Genomic DNA, 18,725 nt, shown 5'->3' with positions numbered 1-18,725 from the left:
CCATCTGAACAGCCCTCAGCCTGGCACTTGGTGGGTCTGAAGAGTTGGAGGGGCATTTAGTGGAGATGGCTGGGGAAGTGCAATACACACGCCCTGAGCTCAGGGAGGCCAAGGCTGGCAGTACAGACCTCAGGGATTTAAGGCATATGGAAGATAGGTAAAAATCACAGGTGGAATGCGAGGGCCCAGTGAGAGGATGTGTATGAAAATAGAGAGGAGCTGGAGAGGAACTTCAGAAAAACCCACCATGTAGTGAAAAGGCAGAAGAGGAGTCAGTGAGAGGATTGCAACCAAACAATGAGAAAAGACTAAGACAAATGTTGAGAAAACAATGAGAAATGCACGCGACTCAAAAGGCAACTATCCTGTTTAGCCTGGAGATGATCTAGAGGACAAAGAGCATCCAGAGGGGGATGGATCCAGAAAGTCAACAAAAAGCGACTTGAACTTCCCGATGTATCTGGCAGAGGCAGCCTTCTCACAGAAGTTACAACTTCAAAAGGCTCCAAAGATGCATATCATGCCCAGAGGCAGATGAAACACACTGCATGGTCACTGAACCCAGAGGTTCTCCTGAAAAAGTGTATTTCAGGTACCAGAAAGTCAACGTGAGTGTGTCTTGCCATACTGCAGGTGTTGTATCATTTTGAACAAATGTGTTCCAAAGATGGATGGGGGAAAGCAGGGCTGCTGAAGGGAAAGTGGGAGTGGTGGAGATAGCAGAGTAGTGATTAAGATCTTGAGCATGGACAAGGATGCTAGAAGGAGCCCCAGAGTTATTCTCCTTTGCTAATTTCCCCAGTCTCATTCATTGTCTGGAAATTCAAAGTACCACTGTGGCTCAAGAACCCTCATTGTCCTGACATGTGGAGCCTCCTGACTGCACCTGAAAGCACTGACCCAAGGCTCCCACCTGGGATGAAAGGTGCAGATGTCTCACCCAGCCAACAAGTCAGATTCTCTGTGAGTGTCTCCAGATGCAGCAAACTTGTTCATCCCAAGTGCCTGCTCCAGGCGGGGTCTTGCAGCTCCTGAGGCATTTTCTTTTTTGTTAAATAAGAACAAGCTAATTGCTGTTCAAAACTTGAATTTTTTGTTTACACTAAACAGACTTTAGGATACAAATTTCATAGTAAAGGTTGATTTAAAACCATTATAATCTAATATGAGGAAACAATTATCTACAGCTCTCCCATGTGTCTTCAGTCTTGCAAGCAAAGGCACTGATAGTCTTTTTTCTGCACTATCTTTCTAAGGATGTGTGCATAGCAAGGAGCCTTAGAAGACAGGGTCTTCTCTTAGAAGATAGGGTCTCTCTAGAGCAAAGATCTGGTTGGTTTATTGCCCACTGTAATAAAGACAATGTCTCCCTCTGGGACAAATGGAAGGCATGTTTACTGCCCATTATAAAAGAGTTCAGGTCCCCAAGGCTCAGGGTTCCTTTCCCCAGGTTCCCCACAATGTGCCTGCAGGTTTTACTGGGCCCTATTCACATCACCCTGTGGGAACTGGGGCTTGGGGAAATGGCACAAATGTTGATATTCTGGCTATTGCTATCACTAGAAGTAATGAAGTCCTTTGTCTCTGACCCAGGAATTTTGTGTCTTCTGCCAGCATCCACGGAATTGTGGCAAGGCAGCATATTAGCTTACAAATAGGGTAATGTTTCAGTTCCTTCATAGCTCTTGACACCTAATAGCTGCCTAGGAAATAATAATTTTGATCAGGTAATGTCCACCTCCCCTTCTCTTTTTTTGGAGTTGGGGTCTTTCTCTGTTACCCAGGCTGTAGTGCTGTGGCGAGACCACAGCTCACTGTAGCCTTGAACTCCTGGGTTCAAGCTATTCTCTTGCCTTAGAAATAATGCTCTTTTTTACCAACTTTTCCAGTGCCATTCTATGCCTATCTTTACTTAAGGTATATACTTTGTCTACTTCAGAAGGACTCAATCCCGATTAATGTTTCCAAATATGATGCAGGAAGACACACTTCAGACAACTGTCATTTCTATGAGGAGAAAAAGGGAAATTTTTAGAGACTGAGAAATGGCAAGGCAGAAAAACTCGATGATTTGCAAAGGCTGCCCACAGCAGGTGTAGCAGGTAGGACCTCAGCCTTGGGTAGAGTTGCTGAAAGATTTTGTCCAATTGACAAAATGGTATCAAGTAGCAGCAGTCAGGTGAGGCAGGGAGGGAGGCAGCCCTGAGTCATAGAACCACAAGGAATCTAGTTTCCTGCCAATTCATGAAACACTGAACTGGAGGCATCCAAAAGGTTTATGCAAGAGAACTAGCATGCAGTGTTAGGCTGATGATGGACAATATTCCATTGCTACCGTGCCAGTTGGAAATAGGATACCAGATGTTTCCGATTTCTGCTGTGTGGATTAGATAACCTCAGAGAGTCCCTACACCTGAAGGAGACTCAGAACATCTTCTACAACGAAGATGACAAAGACAGTCAACGCTAACAATGATGACAGCCAAAAGGACAAATGGATGCCCAAAGGAAAAATCATTTAGACAAACTAAACATTTCATGATACTCTATGTCTAAATTTTATTTCCAGGTTTGAGGATCAGGAGGCTACAGGAATTGCCATATTTACCCATACTTTAAATGCCTGCATCTGTGAGAGGAAGTATCATTAACCTTTGTCAATAATGTCTGCTGGTGAGTAGGCCATGGCCATATAGGCCGTATATATCTCCAGGGCCAAACAATCAGACATTTGGAAATACCCTGGAATCCAATTACAGGTAGAGAAAAAAATCACTGTCAAACATATTTTTCCTTGACATAAATAAAAATAATATAGTGTGGCATCATTTTCAAATGTATCTGTGATGTATTATTTCTGTGTGCAATATGGAGAGTATCAAGCTCATAATAAAATAATGTAGACATAATTTTGCTTTCATGGCTAGGTTAGTGGGTGAAAGCCACTTCTAAATTCTTGACAGCTGCTTCCTTCCACTGGGAAATGCCATTTATCTCCACCTGGCCTCAGGAGGGACTCGTTTACAAGAGGGAGCAAGGAGGGAACATAGTTCTAGCTCTCCGGAGAAGGCAGCTTAACCCCGGGATGCCCTCCAGGGACCACCATCAACATATGGTTTTCAGGTGAGTAATTTCTCTCTACTCTGTTTCCATGAAATAGGTTACCTGGATCTGACACAAATTGTGATAAGAGGTTATCTGGCTATCTTGACTTTACTTATGGGTACACAGATTATTATTATTAGTTTTCATCCTCAGAGAAACTTTCTCAAGAATTATGTTGAAGAAGTCTATCCTAATTAGAACACTGTACCTTTTCTGACAAAGAGAATCACTTAGGTGCTTTCAGAATCATCTATGAGTTTCTAAAAATAATAGGAAATAAACTTACTAAGTAGATATTCTGATGTCTACCCCCAGGGATCAGTGAAAATAAGGAAAAGATATCAAAGCAATGAATGAAGAGATGCCTTTCCATGTTTGCCCAAACTCTGGGCTGACTGTCTCCATTAATTCCAACACAGTGCAAACGGGAACGTGTATATGTCTTTCTTTCCCTCCCTTGGGCTGGTACTTTTAGAAAGAAGGAAAGTACTTAGACCATCATCACCAAGTCTAGGCAGTATGGGGACATACATCTGCTAAGCCCACAAGAGGGTCAGATGGAAAAATAATTCAAGCATGTATTGACTTGGTGGTGGGGATTAGGGGCATCATTCATACAAAAGTTATAGCAGATTTACCTGGGGAAGCTTTTGGCTGAGAGATCTCACTAGATGGCATATCATGCTATCAGTATTTATCATTAGCCTTTCCCTTCTAAAAAGTATGTTTTGTAAGACAAAAGGAAAAGGAGTTTTTAATGTTTTCCTATCTTCTTCTTTCGAAAGTTCTTCAGAATCTGAAACAGGAGTTATAAAAGAAAGAACCCATAAAGGGACCTGTACTCCTGAGGCACAGAAAATTCAATAACAAATATTAGTTTTTCCTTTTCTTGTAAATATAATTCTGAACTGTAGGCTGCAATTTTTGCAGATGTTGGTGAGAGGGTTAGCAAAGGGATGGTGTGGCATTAATATGAATAGCAATGCAAACATGGTAGAGCCATGACTCCATGACAAATGGCTGAGATGGGCATCAGAACACTAATTACACTCCCAGCACTGTGCCAAGATGGTCTGAAGCACAGCTTTCCATCTATCTGGGCCTCAGTAAAACATGGATAATAACATCTCCCCTACCTACCCAGATACGTTTGGGAAAAAGGGGCACAGCACTACAAAAATGTGAAGTGTATTATGATTGCATGTTCCCACAAGGATAAAGAGTGAAAAAGCAAGGCAATCCCTGGCACGTTTGGACATCATGCCAGGTGTTTGGTGCAGGACCAACATCTGGATGTGTGATTATATTTTTAATTCTTCCTCCAGATGTCAGGATACTGGAAATGCTAGGGATAAGCAAAAGGTTACTTTTGAACATTTGAAAATGGGACTTGGTAAAAAGAATATACTATTAATTGGATGCTAACAGAATGCTTCAAAGAATAAAGTAGGCTGAGAAAAACTTGGTGACACCAACTTTGCATTTCTGTCATAAAGGCCAATGTCTACAAAGCAGAAGGAAACCTCTGCGGTTCTTTCTGAGACCACCATCTTTTCATACACTTGCGATGTCCAATTTTATAAATCAATTACATATCAGGACAAGGAAGACTGTTTGCTCTTGCTGATTTGGATCCTGATTACTTAACATACAATGGACAGCTCTTCTAGATCTCACAGGAGCCAGTACTTTTGACTTTCTTCCAGGAAAAAAGCAAACAACATCAAATGATGCTAGAATTCTTGGTTATATGCAGATTCAAGCCCAGTATTCCTCTTTCAGAAGCAGGTATCATTTATTGTGTGATTTTGGTCAAACATTCTCTCAGTCTCTATTAATCCCTTCTCTGAAGAGAAAATAACACTTGCAAATATTCTTTCTTTTTTTTTTATTTTTGAGACGGTGTCTCACTCTGTCACCCAGGCTGGAGTGCAATGGCATAATCTTGGCTCACTGCAACCTCCGCCTCCTGGGTTCGATTCTCCTGCCTCAGCCTCCTAAGTAGCTGAGATTACAGGCATGCGCCACCATGCCCGGCTAATTTTTTTGTATTTTTTTTTTTTAGCAGAGACCGGTTTTCTCCACGTTGGTCAGGCCGGTCTTGAACTCCCGACCTCAGATGATCCACCCACCTCGGCCTCCCAAAGTGCTGGGATTACACGCAAGAGCCACTGTGCCCAGCTGCAAATATTCTTTTGAAAGCATACTGACATATCTTCCCCAAATGCATACTACACACACACACGCACACACACACATACACACCCATGTATACATGAAATGACTATTTTCTGTATTCTTACTGAAGCTGAAATATTCTTTTGCAGTGGCTAGAATGGTCTCAAGTTAAACTGTAATTCAATCAAATATGTAAGAAATTCTCTTTTGCCACAAACATCAAGGAGAGAAATTGTCTTTTGCCACAAACATCAAGGAGATTAAAAATTTGAGGACAAATGACATTTACAGACACTGTCAATTCCCTCTCAGCTCGGGGCTGTTCTGTACTTCACAGTTTAGACAATCATTCTGTAAAGGACGGGAGATACAACTTTTAGTTAAACGTCCCAGGATAAAGTGCTGAACCACAACTCTGCAGGAGGATATCTCTCATATTGCCTCTGGAAATACCACAACGTAGATAATAGCAATGATATAAGGCAGGGTTTGGAAAGCACACGGCTGTTATAGAACAGTCTCTTTTCTTGACTCTCAGAGTCTCAATATTTTAAGACCGACATTACTCATCCATGACTGAGCCATCTGCCTGGGACAATCTTCCATGGCTCAGGGATCGGGAGTAACGGGACGTCACGGGAAGCTGTGGAGGAGCCGGCCCGCTCCAGCAGAATGAGCCAAGGCTTGGAGAGCCAGCAAAGAATTGGACAGACAATATCGTTCCATTATATCCAGTTCTGCTAAGGTCATGGAGTCCGGCCTTGTTTAAATTAAACTTTATGCCATATTTAGTCAACCCTCCTAGAATTAAAAGCTTAATGCCTCTGCTGTCTTCAATTGGCTAAGTCTACATCAGGCTGTAAGCCATAACACTTGACTAAAGCAAACAGTGCTAGCAGGAGGGTTAGTCAACACACACTGTGTAAACGCTGCTGAGAACCATCCCTGTGTTAATGTGAAAGAAAACGGACCCACAGTGTGCAGAGCAGGCAGGAAAACAGCTGATGCTCAAGGCTGCAGTGTACAATATCATCGCGCCTCTCCAAATAAAGTGAAGAAGACAGAATATCTCCCAGGAGAGCTTGCCTGTCTGTACATAAGCACGTACACACACACACCCACATCCAACCATGTGCCAGTGATTTTTACAATTTGAATTATTTTCCTTCTTCCATATTTACCTTCTATTTTCACTAGGTCCACATTTTTCTTTGCTTGCTGTAATTAATTTTATTCTCCTTCAGTTTAATTTAAACCAGACTAACAGTTCCTCGGGTAAGAACATTCGAATGTTGGTCACTTGATTGGGCAGACCCACATCTCAAAATGATAAAGTATTAAATGAATATTCCAGTATTTAGGATTAAATGTTAAAGTAAAGCTTATTTTCCATATTCTCCTTTTTCCATGGCCATACATTGACAACTTTGATGAATCATTTTGCTTTAATATAAGTGGCTCTGAAGACGTCTAGTTTGTTAGTGACCAGACAGTTGCAGTCACAACCCCCCTCCCCCAACAAAGTGTACCCATAGTTGCTGTCTCAGTATTAGCCTGCAGGTTGAAATCATCACTACTGCCCTGAGGAAGCCTGTCTGATGTTAACCTGTTCATTTTCCCTCTACTCTCCCTGTACTCACCTTGGGGATGGTGAGGGGTTCCTGGGGAGGAGGCAGACACCGTGAGAGCCTCTTGAGAGTCTGAAGACGAGGGGCTATGGCTCAGAGGAGCCAGGTAGGCTGGGGCTGCTGGCGAGGTCAGGTCCAAGGAGAGGTCGGCTCTGCCCCGGCTCACACTCCGGCTTCTCAGCTCCTTCTCGTGCTCCTCAGCTGCCAACTGTTCCAAGTATTTGTATCTGAAAGTTAAATTCCAAAGGGTTTCCGTCAAACGAAAGAGGAGCCTGTGGCTGATGCTTGTTTATGGATGAAACACCTGCAGAATGAGCCGGTTTCCTGATGCACACAGCACAGTGCAGGGCTGGCTGGAGGGTCAGCCTGCCAAAAACACCCAGCAAAGCCAAGATGCTAATGATTAAAAATCCCACGTCACTCATAACCAAGCAAATTGGGGGAAATGGCAGCATCACACAGTCCCTAGATACTGGATCACTGCTGCAGAATCCTATCTTGCTCTTTTAGGGAACATTTGTAAATAAGCAAAACAGCAATAACCACCACCAAAAAGCCTCAAGAGTGATGGCTGAAAACCAAACCCCCTCGGAGCTCACAGCTGTGAAATGGGTGGGTGCCTTGGTGTGGCAGAGAAAAAAAAATGCCCCCCATATACCAAAGGGGGTTGCTTGGATGAAGGCCTGCCTCTCTGAATTTCTGAACCTGCTTCAATACTAACAGCAATGCAACTGGAATTCACTTTGTTCTCTCAGTGCTGACCATGGAAACTTTTTTTATATTCTAAAATATTTCTGAGTAGGAATCAGACATCCAATAGCTTGAACCTGACGTCACATAGAGTTTATTCATCAAAGTCAGTTTAAAGAACAAAGATACATCTGTTTTGCATTTCAGGCAGGCAGAACCCACTAACTGTTTATTAAGACCAGCTACCAATCATATTCCTCATAGTGCGCTTTATAGATCAGACCAAAATAACTTTGAAATGTGTGCCTCTTCCAGATGTCTGCTAATTTTACTCACCATTATTTTTTCAGAAATAAATTTATGCATTCAGCTGTAACAGGTTTCTTACTACCTTACCTACCACTAAACTTTGGAACAGCTTACTCAAGACCCTCACTTTGCATCTATCCAATTCACTGCTTCAGTTCCTCACAATGGGCATTAGACATGGTGTTCCTCATTTACCCAGATAAGAAAGGCAGAGCACATATTTAAAATATTCTAAAACAATGCATTTAAAAAGCATGCATTTTTTGCATCCCATCCTCAAGGTGGGTGTGGTTTCTCCATCTGTAATCCTCACCCCTTTTCCCTGCCAGCCCAAAGGCAGTCCACCCTTCGGACCACACTTGCATGCGCATCTCCCTCCAGGAAGGCTGCCTTGACCACCACAGCTGGAAGTGATCTTGGCCTTGCCTCTGAACTCATGTCGGATATGTAGTCCCTTCAACTCAGATGGCATTTTACATTTACTGCCTGGCATATTTAGTCATCTGTTCACATGTGTATGTCTGTTTTCAAAAAGCAAATAATAGGATTTTCATGAACAGGAAGATTACCATCCTCTGTTCTTTCCCTCGGTGCCTTGCATTTGTGGGCTGATGGGAAGCAGGCAGAGCATGCAGGGAGAAGCCTGCAGAGTGGCACCCCACCTGCAGAGGTCCACCTGCAGCCCAGGATGCTGAGGGAGCAAATGCATCCCATTTCATTTTTGTGGGGAATGAGCTTGCATTCATGGTGAATCTCTGATAAAAGGTGTGTAGTACATGTATATGTAGACACAAACACTTCAGGCTTGGCCAAGAGCACCACCTCTTGAGGGGTAAGAGAGGCAACAAAAGGAATGTGTTTGTGGCCTTAATTCAGGCCAGCAAGAAAAAGCCACTTGGCTGTGGAAGTAACAAGAACCTTGAAAGAAAACAATTTTAAGGGTAAGAGGCAGGGCCTCCAGCAGGTATGTGTTAAATGGGATGGTGGCAAGTTCAAGGCCAGAAATGCCCTAAGTCCAGGAGGAGTTGTGAGCACAGGCATTCCCACACTGCTGCCACAGGATAAAGGCGCAGGCAAGAAATGAGTGCAAATAAGAGAATCTGGACAGGTCCAGGAATTCAGGAGGTCAGAATCCCACGGCAAGAAATCAAATGAGTCTGGGGTGGGTGGTGGTGGTGAAGCCCTCAATGAAAGGCTTCCAGCCAGGAGGACATCCACTTGCTGCATTCATTTTTGCTGGCTCATTCCTGGTCCTGGCCTTCTGCATGCCTCCCTGTGGGCAGCCAGGTGGGCAGGAATTTGTGGGGAGCCAAAGGGTTTAACCCACTTTCTGGGAGACTCCAGGGGCCACTCATCCCAGAGCCTGTATATATTTGACTCAAATGCTATTCCTGTGTACCCTTTGGCCTCACAGATGCCATCACTGAAGATGTGTAAGACATGGGAAGAGTTAGAGGTTTAATCTGAATTGTCCCAAAACATGATGTTTATGTGTTAGATAAAAATGGTAGAAGCAGAGGTAGAGAGATGGTGAGTTGTTGCTTCATGGATAAAGAGGTTCAGTTGTATAAGATGAGAAGAGTCTGGAGACTGGTTACACAACAATGTGAATGCACTTAATGCTACTGAAATACACATTTAAAATGGTTAAGATGGTCAATTTCATGTGATGTGCATTTGATCATAATTAAAAGTTTTTTTTTTATATGGCGGGGCAGAGAGGCATGGAGGTCAAGAGCACTAAACCTTTCTGAAAAAGCAGCAGCAGCGTTCATCTGCAGTGGCCAGAGTGGTGAAGGCGGTGGGCTGGTACGCGGAGACGGCCACGCCACAGGCATTTACGGTGTTACAGCTTAGCGACCCCTCCTGCCCCACAAGAACCTCCAGCAGTTCTTGGGGAGGAAGCTGGACCTATGTCATGACCTTTTCCTAGACAATGACTTAAGTGCTATGGGGCCCAATAGTACTTGATCTGAGGACCCACCGGCCCATGCAATGACTGTCACGTATCCCTGCTGCCACGCGAAGCCACACTCAATCCACAGACCGCCAGAGCCTCCTCTGTGGGAAGCACCGGGCTTTCTATCCACAAACCACAGCCCCAAGAAAAGACTTCCTACTTTTGCTGCCTTCATCCAAACATTCCCATTTATCCTCTGCCTATATCATTTGTTTGTTCATTCATCTTTTATTTATTGAACGTTTGTCAAGTGCCTGTCATGTGCCAAGAACTGTAGTGGGCACTCAAGATTTAATAATAAACAAGGAAAAATCCCACCCTCACAGAGCTCACAGTTCAGTGGGAGAGAGAGACAAATAAACCACTGGGATGGCAGGGCTGGTACTGCGGCTCAGTCTCTTTTCACAGGGCCCTACAGAAACTCTGCTTGACTTTAGATGAACCTAGACCTACTTACTGATGACTTTTCCTGCCACACTTCTATTTGGAAATTCTCACTTACATTAAAGTAAACTCTGGCTCCCTTTATCTTCTGCCCTGTTCTCAGTCCTTCTAAGCAAGGCTCAGAACCCTTTCTTACTGCTTCATTGATCATTTTCATGCACAATTTCCAAAACCCTAGCCCAGTTCCAACCTTTTCTTTGCACTTTGTTCCCATAGCCCCTGTTTGCTATAAAGCATTTCTTCTCCATGCCCTGCTGTCTCCCTCAGACTAACAAACCCAAACAGAAGTATCCTCCTGTGCTACCCCCCAACACACCCCCAGCCTGGCTCATTCCTTACTACACACACTTCTTTTTTCTCCTTTAAATTATTTGTGAATGTCATTTTAATCAATCATTATCCTATAAAGCCTTTCTTCTAATACTTAAAAGGATGAGAAGTAGCATCTCAACAGAAACTTACTCCTGGTCTGCACCATTACCAATAACATGGTTTGTCTGAAATTATGGAGTGAGATGATATGAAATAATATAACATGTATCCAGATGGTCACTACACCTCAAAATAAGATGACATTCATCTTGTTACAGTTACATGATACAAACCTCAAAAACCATCTGCTGTGACTCTGGCTGTCTTTTTCTGAGTCTTGCATTAAGGGTAAGAGATGTGGGACTTGACGAACACACATTGCTCTATCTGGAAGAGTTACTTTTCCTTATTTCTGTACTACTTCCCACCTCTGATCTCTACTAGTTTCCATTTCCAGATTCCATTATACTTGGAAATCTTACTTTTTCCTGGCTTAGTAGGAACTCTTAAAAGCTTTTGAAACAGGGATGAAAGTCTATTTCCCCTAACTCCCATCTTCACCAGGTTATTCAAGAAGAAAACTAACAAGAAAAATGGCTGAGCCAAACCAAAGGAAAATGCATGCCTGTTTCCCTAGACCTCCGTGTAAACAGAGAGGTGGCTTCAAGGGAAGAATCCCACAGTGGGCCTGGGGAGCACACTCCTGTGTCCAGGCTGATGGGCAGCCTGGGAGCAAAGACTATGGGCAGAACCAGAGGAGAGAGGAGAAGCAGCAACCTCCTCTTACGAGTTTGCCAGACATAAGTGAAGTCTTGTTTGGACAAAAAAGAGCAGTAAATAATATCCAGAAAGAGCTGGACTTCCGTGGTTTGGGGAAATTTTGAAGTCAGCTGAGCCAGTTCAGATCTTGACACAGCACTTAAACCACCTCCCCAGGAGCTGCCAAGCCTTGTCTGTGTGGACTTAACCTAACAGTCAAGTTGTTGAAAGCTCAAATAAGTACAGAATCTGGGGGGAGAACTAAAATAATAAAATTTAGTTCCTTATGCCTGGGCAGGAAGTCAACCGCATTTTCAGTGAAAGTATATGTGATGCCCTCTGATGTAAAAAACAGGTACTAGTGAGAAATATAAGCTTCCTATTTCTTTAGCAGCATGTTTCACTCTAGATTTGCCAGCCACAACTGGTTATTAGGATGACAATAATCAAATAGAATGTTGGAATCAAAGCAATGCCATCATTTTATTTAAGAGGTTGATCTAAGCATCTAATTCTTAAATTGAAGACAGGCAGTCTCCACTCTTCCCTGCCTCAGACTGTCCTGATGTATTTATCTGGTGTTTAGAAAATTAGCACAATTCTACTTCTTATTGGCCCAGTCCAGAAATTGTTAGGTTCCCAGCTGGCTCCAGCATAAAAGGTGTTAAAAGCAGCCTTTCCATCTCTCCATGCAGTCACCCCACCTGGTGGTAGAGGGGACAACTGCAGGCTATAAAGAGCTGGGGGTGAAAACTTGTCTTTTGCCAGTCTACCTGTAAAACCAGTTTCCGCTGTTTCTCTGCATTTATTAGACACTGAACATCCTTGTATCTTTTATTGAGATTCAAAGCACGTTGCCATTGAAATATACTACTGATCAACACCAGAGTTTTGAGCTGCTCTGTTATATGACCTAGGCTGGTTCGAATATTACAGCAACATTTTAATAACATACTTCTTAATCTTATAAAGTAATGTATCTCATATATGTTTTTCTTACAAAATTGTATACAAATATTCTGTGGATAGAAATTTAAAAATGTATTCATGCATTTTCTAGTTAGCATCACAAACCACAAAGATTCGTACCATAAATAAAGTAGTTTTTAAAATGAAAAAAGAAATAAAGTAGTTTACAGCTTGAATATTTTAAATAAAGCTGTTGGTTCATTTATTCATTTACTGATTCCATATATTATTCCTAAGTCCCAACTACATGCCAAGCACTGTGGTGGGTACTGGGGAAATAAAGGAAATCTAGGCATTGTTCCTGCCATCGAGGAGCTGAGTACAGTTCAGTAGGCAGACAGGTAAGCGACCAGGCACACCCAGAAAGAATCTCAGATATATCTAGTGCCCCCAGCTGCTGCCTGGCACAGTGTGTATACTAAAATATTTGTTGAAGGAGTGCTGACCATGTGACATAAAAGCACGCAGTAGGAACATGTAGTCAAGGCTCAGCAGTGGTGGTGCAGGGTATTTCAAATATATGCCCTATGTCATTATGCTAACATAAACGTGCTCATTTGAAGGAGAGTTTTGAAGGAATAGACACACTTAACCATGATGGCACCAAATGATAAATCCGTACTTTTATTGGAAAATTTAGGTAACTAGTACACTCTGTTCTGCAAAATGCCAGCTATGTAAGGTTTTAGGTGAAGCAGTTATATTTTAATCGACAGTCTCTCTGCATGCTAGGTTAACAGTGCAAAGTCACATGCCATTTGTTACAATGGGAAAGAAGAAATATACAAACCTTTCTTCTCTTGCTTGCCTTTGCTCCTCTCTTTTGTCTAAATAATCTCGGCTAATGGAAATATGTAGAACAAACAAACAGGAAAAGAAAATAACAGAATTAGATACTCAGAAAATTACCAATAAATTATAAACAGTATATCATGAAAGACTGTCACTGCCTCAGAAATGTAAAATGGTTGTAGCTGAATTTTTAAAAGTTTAAAGTCTGTACTTCAAAATTATTAATACAATTGATCTTCAATACAATCACAGGGATTGCAGAAAACACAGGATTATTGGATTCACCCAGAAACACTACTAATTGCTTGTTGGAAAGAATGTAAGTATCTGAGGAAAGAGAAGTTTTTTAAAAATCCATAAATAAAATACAGCAATAACAAGCGAGCAATAGCTTTTGGAGGTGATTAGCATCCAGTTGAGCTCTCGTAGCTTCATAACAGCCATCTTAAGAATTAAATCTAAGTTCCTTGGCCATTTTATGTTGCACTCCACAAGCTGAATATTCCTTCCACAACCCAGGATTTTTTTTTTTTTAATTTCCAGGATACATGAGGGGTGTGCAGGTCTGTTACATAGGTAAATGTGTGCCAGGGTGGTTTGCTGCACCTATCAACCCGTCACCTAAGTATTAAGCCCAACATGCCTTAGCTATTTATCCTGATGCTCTCCCTCCCCAATCCCCCCACTGACAGGCCCCAGTGTGTGTTGTTCTCACACAGAACAGTGAGAACACATGGACACAGGTCCCCTCCCTATGTCCATGTGTTCTCACTGTTCAGCTCCCACTTATGAGTGAGAACATGTGGTATTTGGTTTTCTGTTCCTGCATTAGTTTGCTGAGAATGATGGCTTCCAGTGCCATCCATGTCCTTGCGAAGGATGTGATCTCATTCCTTTTTATGGCTACATAGTATTCCATGGTGTATATGTACCATATTTTCTTTATCCAGTATATCAATTGATGGGCATTTGGGTTGATTCCATGTCTTTACTATTGTGAATAGTGCTGTAATGAACATACGTATGCATATGTCTTTAAGATAGAATGATTTATATTCCTTTGGGTATATACCCAGTAATCGGATTGCTGGGTCAAATGGTATTTCTGGTTCTAGGTCTCTGAGGAATCGCCACACTGTCATCCACAGTGACAACCCAGGATTCCTTCTCCACATCCATTACACTCTCAGTTTCTATTCTGGGATCACTGAAGCTCCTGCTTTGTTCCTTCTCTTTTGTCTGTACCCACAGATGACCAAATTTTATGTTTTGTTTTTCTGTCCCTGCTGTTTTCTTAATTTTAATGTTTTGTTTTTCTGTTCCTGCTGGTTAGGTTCCAAATTGAATCTAAGTTTAAAACTATGTGGTTAGTCATCTCTCACTGGACTGTTTACTTTCTTGGAGAATCCTAACATCATGGTTTTCAACACTGGACCTCATAATATAGTTTAAATATTCTATTTCTTGGTGTACTGATAACTGGATATAAAGGGGCAGTAAGTTAGACTACAGCAGTGTAGGACCAGGAGAAAAATGCAACAAGGACTCAGATTTGTCATCGTTTATAAACATCCAACCTCATCACTTTCCACACTAGAACTAAATTTCCTATAACTCAGAAAGCTTAAGACCATATTCAACAAAAATGACAATAGATAAAGAACAACTTTTAGATGCTTTGCAAAAAGCACGAGGAGCATAAACAATTTAAATCAATGAAATGGCTGATAAAAGGTCAGTCATTTGGGTAACCTCAGGAACTACTTTAGAAAGCTTTTCCTATTTATTTTTTGAATTTCTTTTCATTCACATCCTCAGAAATATGGAACTGCAGTCACCATAATTAGTAGTTGCCTATGGTTGATTAGCATTCATTAGTGGAGGAGGGCCATTTTGCCAAGGTCTCTCTGTGTTCTTAAATGACAAGTTAGAATCACTTGAAATCAAGAGCAAATGGTTAACAGTTATTAGCATGGCCTCTGATGACAACCTTCCCAGGCCTAATTCTCACTCTGCCAATATATACATATGAATAACATAATTCCTGTATATTATAATGCATGGGCAGGTGCAATGGCTCATGCCTATAAGTCTAGCACTTTAAGAGGTTGAGGCATTAGGATCACTTGAGCCCAGGAGTTCAAAACCAGCCTGGGCAACACAGCGAAACCTCATCTCTACAAAAAAATACAAAAATTAGCCAGTAGACCCATGTACATGCCTGTAGTCCCAGCTATTTGGGAGGCTGAGGTAGGAGGATCACCTGAGCCTGGGAGGTCGAGGCTGCAGTGAGCCAAGATGGTGACACTGCACTCCAGCCTCGGCAAAAGAGTGACACCCTGTCTCAAGAAACAAACAAACAAAAAAAACCAATGCACTCTTGTCCTATTCTCCTATACTTCTGGGACTCCGATGACACGAATGCTAGACGTTTTGATGTTATTACGCAGGTCCCTACAGCTTTGTTCATTTTTCTTTCAATTTTTGTTTGTTGTGTTTAGTTTTCAGGTAGGAAAATTTCTGTTGTTCTATCTTCAGGTTCACTCATAGCAATGAGTTCCCTTTCTTCTCTCATAGCAATTCTATTTGGCCCATCTGACAAATTTTCTATTTTAATTTTCCTGTTCTATATATATGTCCATTTGGATCTTTATATCTTTTTTTTTTTTTTTTTACAGAGACATCTTTTCATTTGTTTCAAGAGTATTTGCCCTTACTTCCTAAAGCATGTTTATAATAGCTACTTTAAAGTCTTTAAATGTATAATATCTATGTCCTTTGTGGTTAGCCATCTTTTAATTCTCTTTTCCCTTTGAGTTAAAATTTTCCTAATTATTTTTATGATAAGTTATTTTGGATTGTATTCTGTACATTTTACATATTTTGTAATGAGATTTGAGGTCTTATTTAAATTCTACAAAGAATCTTGATTTTTGTTTTATTTTGTATTAGCAGGTAATCAACCGGGTTAAGTTCAACCTGCAAGTTGTAACCTGCCTTCAGACATTGGTTCCAATATTAATTCAGTTTTCTGGGATCTGGGTGGTGATCCACTCCCACTCTGTACTTAGTTCTCAAAGCCTATGGCATGCCGTGTAGGTTTGAAGCCACATGTGTACAAATCAGACATGCATTCAGGAGTGCTCTCTTGATATCCTTGCTCTTTGTGGCTTTCCTAACACTTTCTGGCTCCTTGGGTTTCCTTTTATGGTCCTCCAGCCAGAAGGCTTGGGCTTTACTTTCCCTGTCCTGCTGCATACTTTTGGTAACTGCATCTGCATCTAGGACAATATAGCAGGAGGAGAGCACAGTGATATGCCTAGTGATCATGGGGTCATAGCTCTTATGGTCAGAGGAAGAGTTCCCCTCCCTCCTGTTTCAGGCAACTGCCTGGACACTGCTGCCATTGCTGTGCTTCTGTAGCAATATTGTTTGGGAGGCTAGGGTAGGAGATAAAGAAATAACAGGAATTCTCTACACTTTTATCTTTAGAAATTCCCTTTACTGTGCCTCGGTCTGGAAAAAGAGGACTTCTTCTGGGGTTCTTTTGGTCCAGATTTGACATACACTTCTAGGTTTGGGTGCATTTGAGTACATGCCAAGTAATAGTGAAGGTAAAAAATGGTAAACTCTCACTGGTTTTGTAAAACTGAATTTTAGTCTCCCTTCCTAATTTCACCTGCTGTCTTTTATATTTCAGAGTTTTCAGAGCTCCACACATTCTCTCCATGATTTATGGTTGCATTCAGCAATGAAGAAGGAGAGACAGGATGGAGTGAATGAATTCCATTTTCCCCAGAACCAGCACCCTGTTTCAAGAGGTTTTCAATAAAACACTTTGGATGTAAGCTAATCTCTGAATTTTCCATGTATTTCACTCAGATTCTCTGCCGCTATTTGGTGGTAAAATATGCCAATCTCCCAGAAAACCATAAATCAGGAAGCATTTAACCTGTTCCAGAGATTTAAAAAATTGGTCTTTCTAAAAGTGACAACTTCCAGAACTACCCTCATGAAAAATGGTGCATACAGAGCTGGCATTTCCAAATATCGTTTGGTAGAAATGTGACAGCTCAGGGTATGCTACACTATCTTGATGGGAAATGATGTTGGTTTACTTCATGCAGCCCATTCACCCAGTCTTAGAAAAATGAGGATTAGCATTTCAAAGACTTGGCATTTGTTTTCAAGAAGTAGTGACTTATAGTTAAGCAACTTCACAACTCTGCTCATATTTTGATCATTTTTACAATTACACATATACTTCCTGGCTTCAGAAAAGCACAAGTTATTGGCCGGGCATGGTGGCTCATGCCTGTAATCCCAGCACTTTGGGAGGCTGAGGCAGGTGGATCACTTGAGGTCAGGAGTTCAACAGCCTGGCCAACACAGTGAAACCCCATGTCTACTAAAATTACAAAAATTAGCCAGGCGCGGTGGTGTGGCCTGTAATTCCAGCTACTTGGGAGGCTGAGGCAGAAGAATCACTTGAACCCAGGAGGCAGAGGTTGCTGGGAGCCAAGATTGCGCCACTGTACTCCAGCCTGGGCAACAAAGTGAGACTCTGTCTCAAAAAACAAAACAAAACAAAACAAAACAAAAACACGTTATTAAATCTGTAAATCCTCATTGACAATGCCTTACATTCCTTGTAGATATAATGGGGAATAATTGATGGGAATATTGTTTGCCAAAGAAACTGAACTAAGGAAACAGGAGGTAGAGATGGGGAGAAAAATGAAAAGAAAGAATGTAGAAGCTATAGGGTAAATGACTTCGAAGGATTAAGAAGGAAGAGAAAGTATAGGAGGAGGTGGGGAAGAAAGGGGGAAAAGGGAAAAAGGATATAAGGAAGAGGAGAAGGAAGTAATGTGTAAGGAGAGATACACCAACTGTTTTTCATTCCATAAAGCACAGCACAGCATGAAGCCCAGGGGATGGGTGTGAAGGAGGATGACCTGGAGAATGTGGAGAACAGGTGGACTGGCTGAAGGAGAAGCCGAGGCACACTGGGATCAGTGGGGACAGACAGGCCAAGATATGGAACCTGGAATGAGCTATAGCCAGGAACACATCCTTGAAGCTGTACAGAGACCAGGAGATCGGGGGAAATGGGCTGAGAGTAATCAACACAGTGACTTTTCCCCCCACATAGCAAGAGATTATTGTTTACAAAAAATATTGAAGATTGTTACAGGGATCAAAAAGCAAACCAGAAAGTGGGAAAAGCATTTCTTTTTGGGCATCTGATAGAATATGAATAAAACATGAGGACCATTAGGAAGAGATGGCAAATTAAGTTAAGATAATTACACTCTCTGTCATCCGGAGGGCCTGGATAGGACCAGGTAGGTAATGGAGGGCCCAAGAATACATGAGTCCCTAATTGTATTTGGCTGACTGTGCTTCCTGCCATATGGTTAGAGAAACAAAGGCCATAACAAACCAGATCCAGCCTATTTCAGGTATGTCTTTCTCTTCCTTAAAAATACAGACAGAATTTTCATTACTTCCTTTAATGCCAATATTAAATGTATACAGTTGTAAAGTCACATGCTTTAATTTTTAACTCATTATTT

At 41.8% G+C, this 18,725-nt stretch overlaps 1 protein-coding gene across 15 annotated transcripts in view; it reads right to left on the bottom strand.

Moving 5' to 3' along the window:
- FHOD3 (formin homology 2 domain containing 3) overlaps window positions 1–18,725 on the bottom strand; it is a 482,704-nt gene that overhangs the window by 79,321 nt on the left and 384,658 nt on the right. For all 15 annotated transcript variants that reach the window (XM_063597250.1, XM_055102327.2, XM_063597253.1 and 12 more), the window contains 2 exons: window positions 13,145–13,195; window positions 6,924–7,138 (listed from right to left, as the gene is read on the bottom strand). In XM_063597250.1, coding sequence (XP_063453320.1) covers window positions 6,924–7,138; window positions 13,145–13,195 — 266 coding nt within the window. The remainder of the gene's footprint in view (window positions 1–6,923; window positions 7,139–13,144; window positions 13,196–18,725) is intronic.

This window comes from Pan paniscus, chromosome 17, assembly GCF_029289425.2.
Source record: "Pan paniscus chromosome 17, NHGRI_mPanPan1-v2.0_pri, whole genome shotgun sequence".
In the NCBI taxonomy this organism is placed as follows: domain Eukaryota; kingdom Metazoa; phylum Chordata; class Mammalia; order Primates; family Hominidae; genus Pan; species Pan paniscus.
The sequence above is the reverse complement of the archived record's forward strand: the minus strand, read 5'-3'. Positions and strand labels throughout refer to the sequence as shown.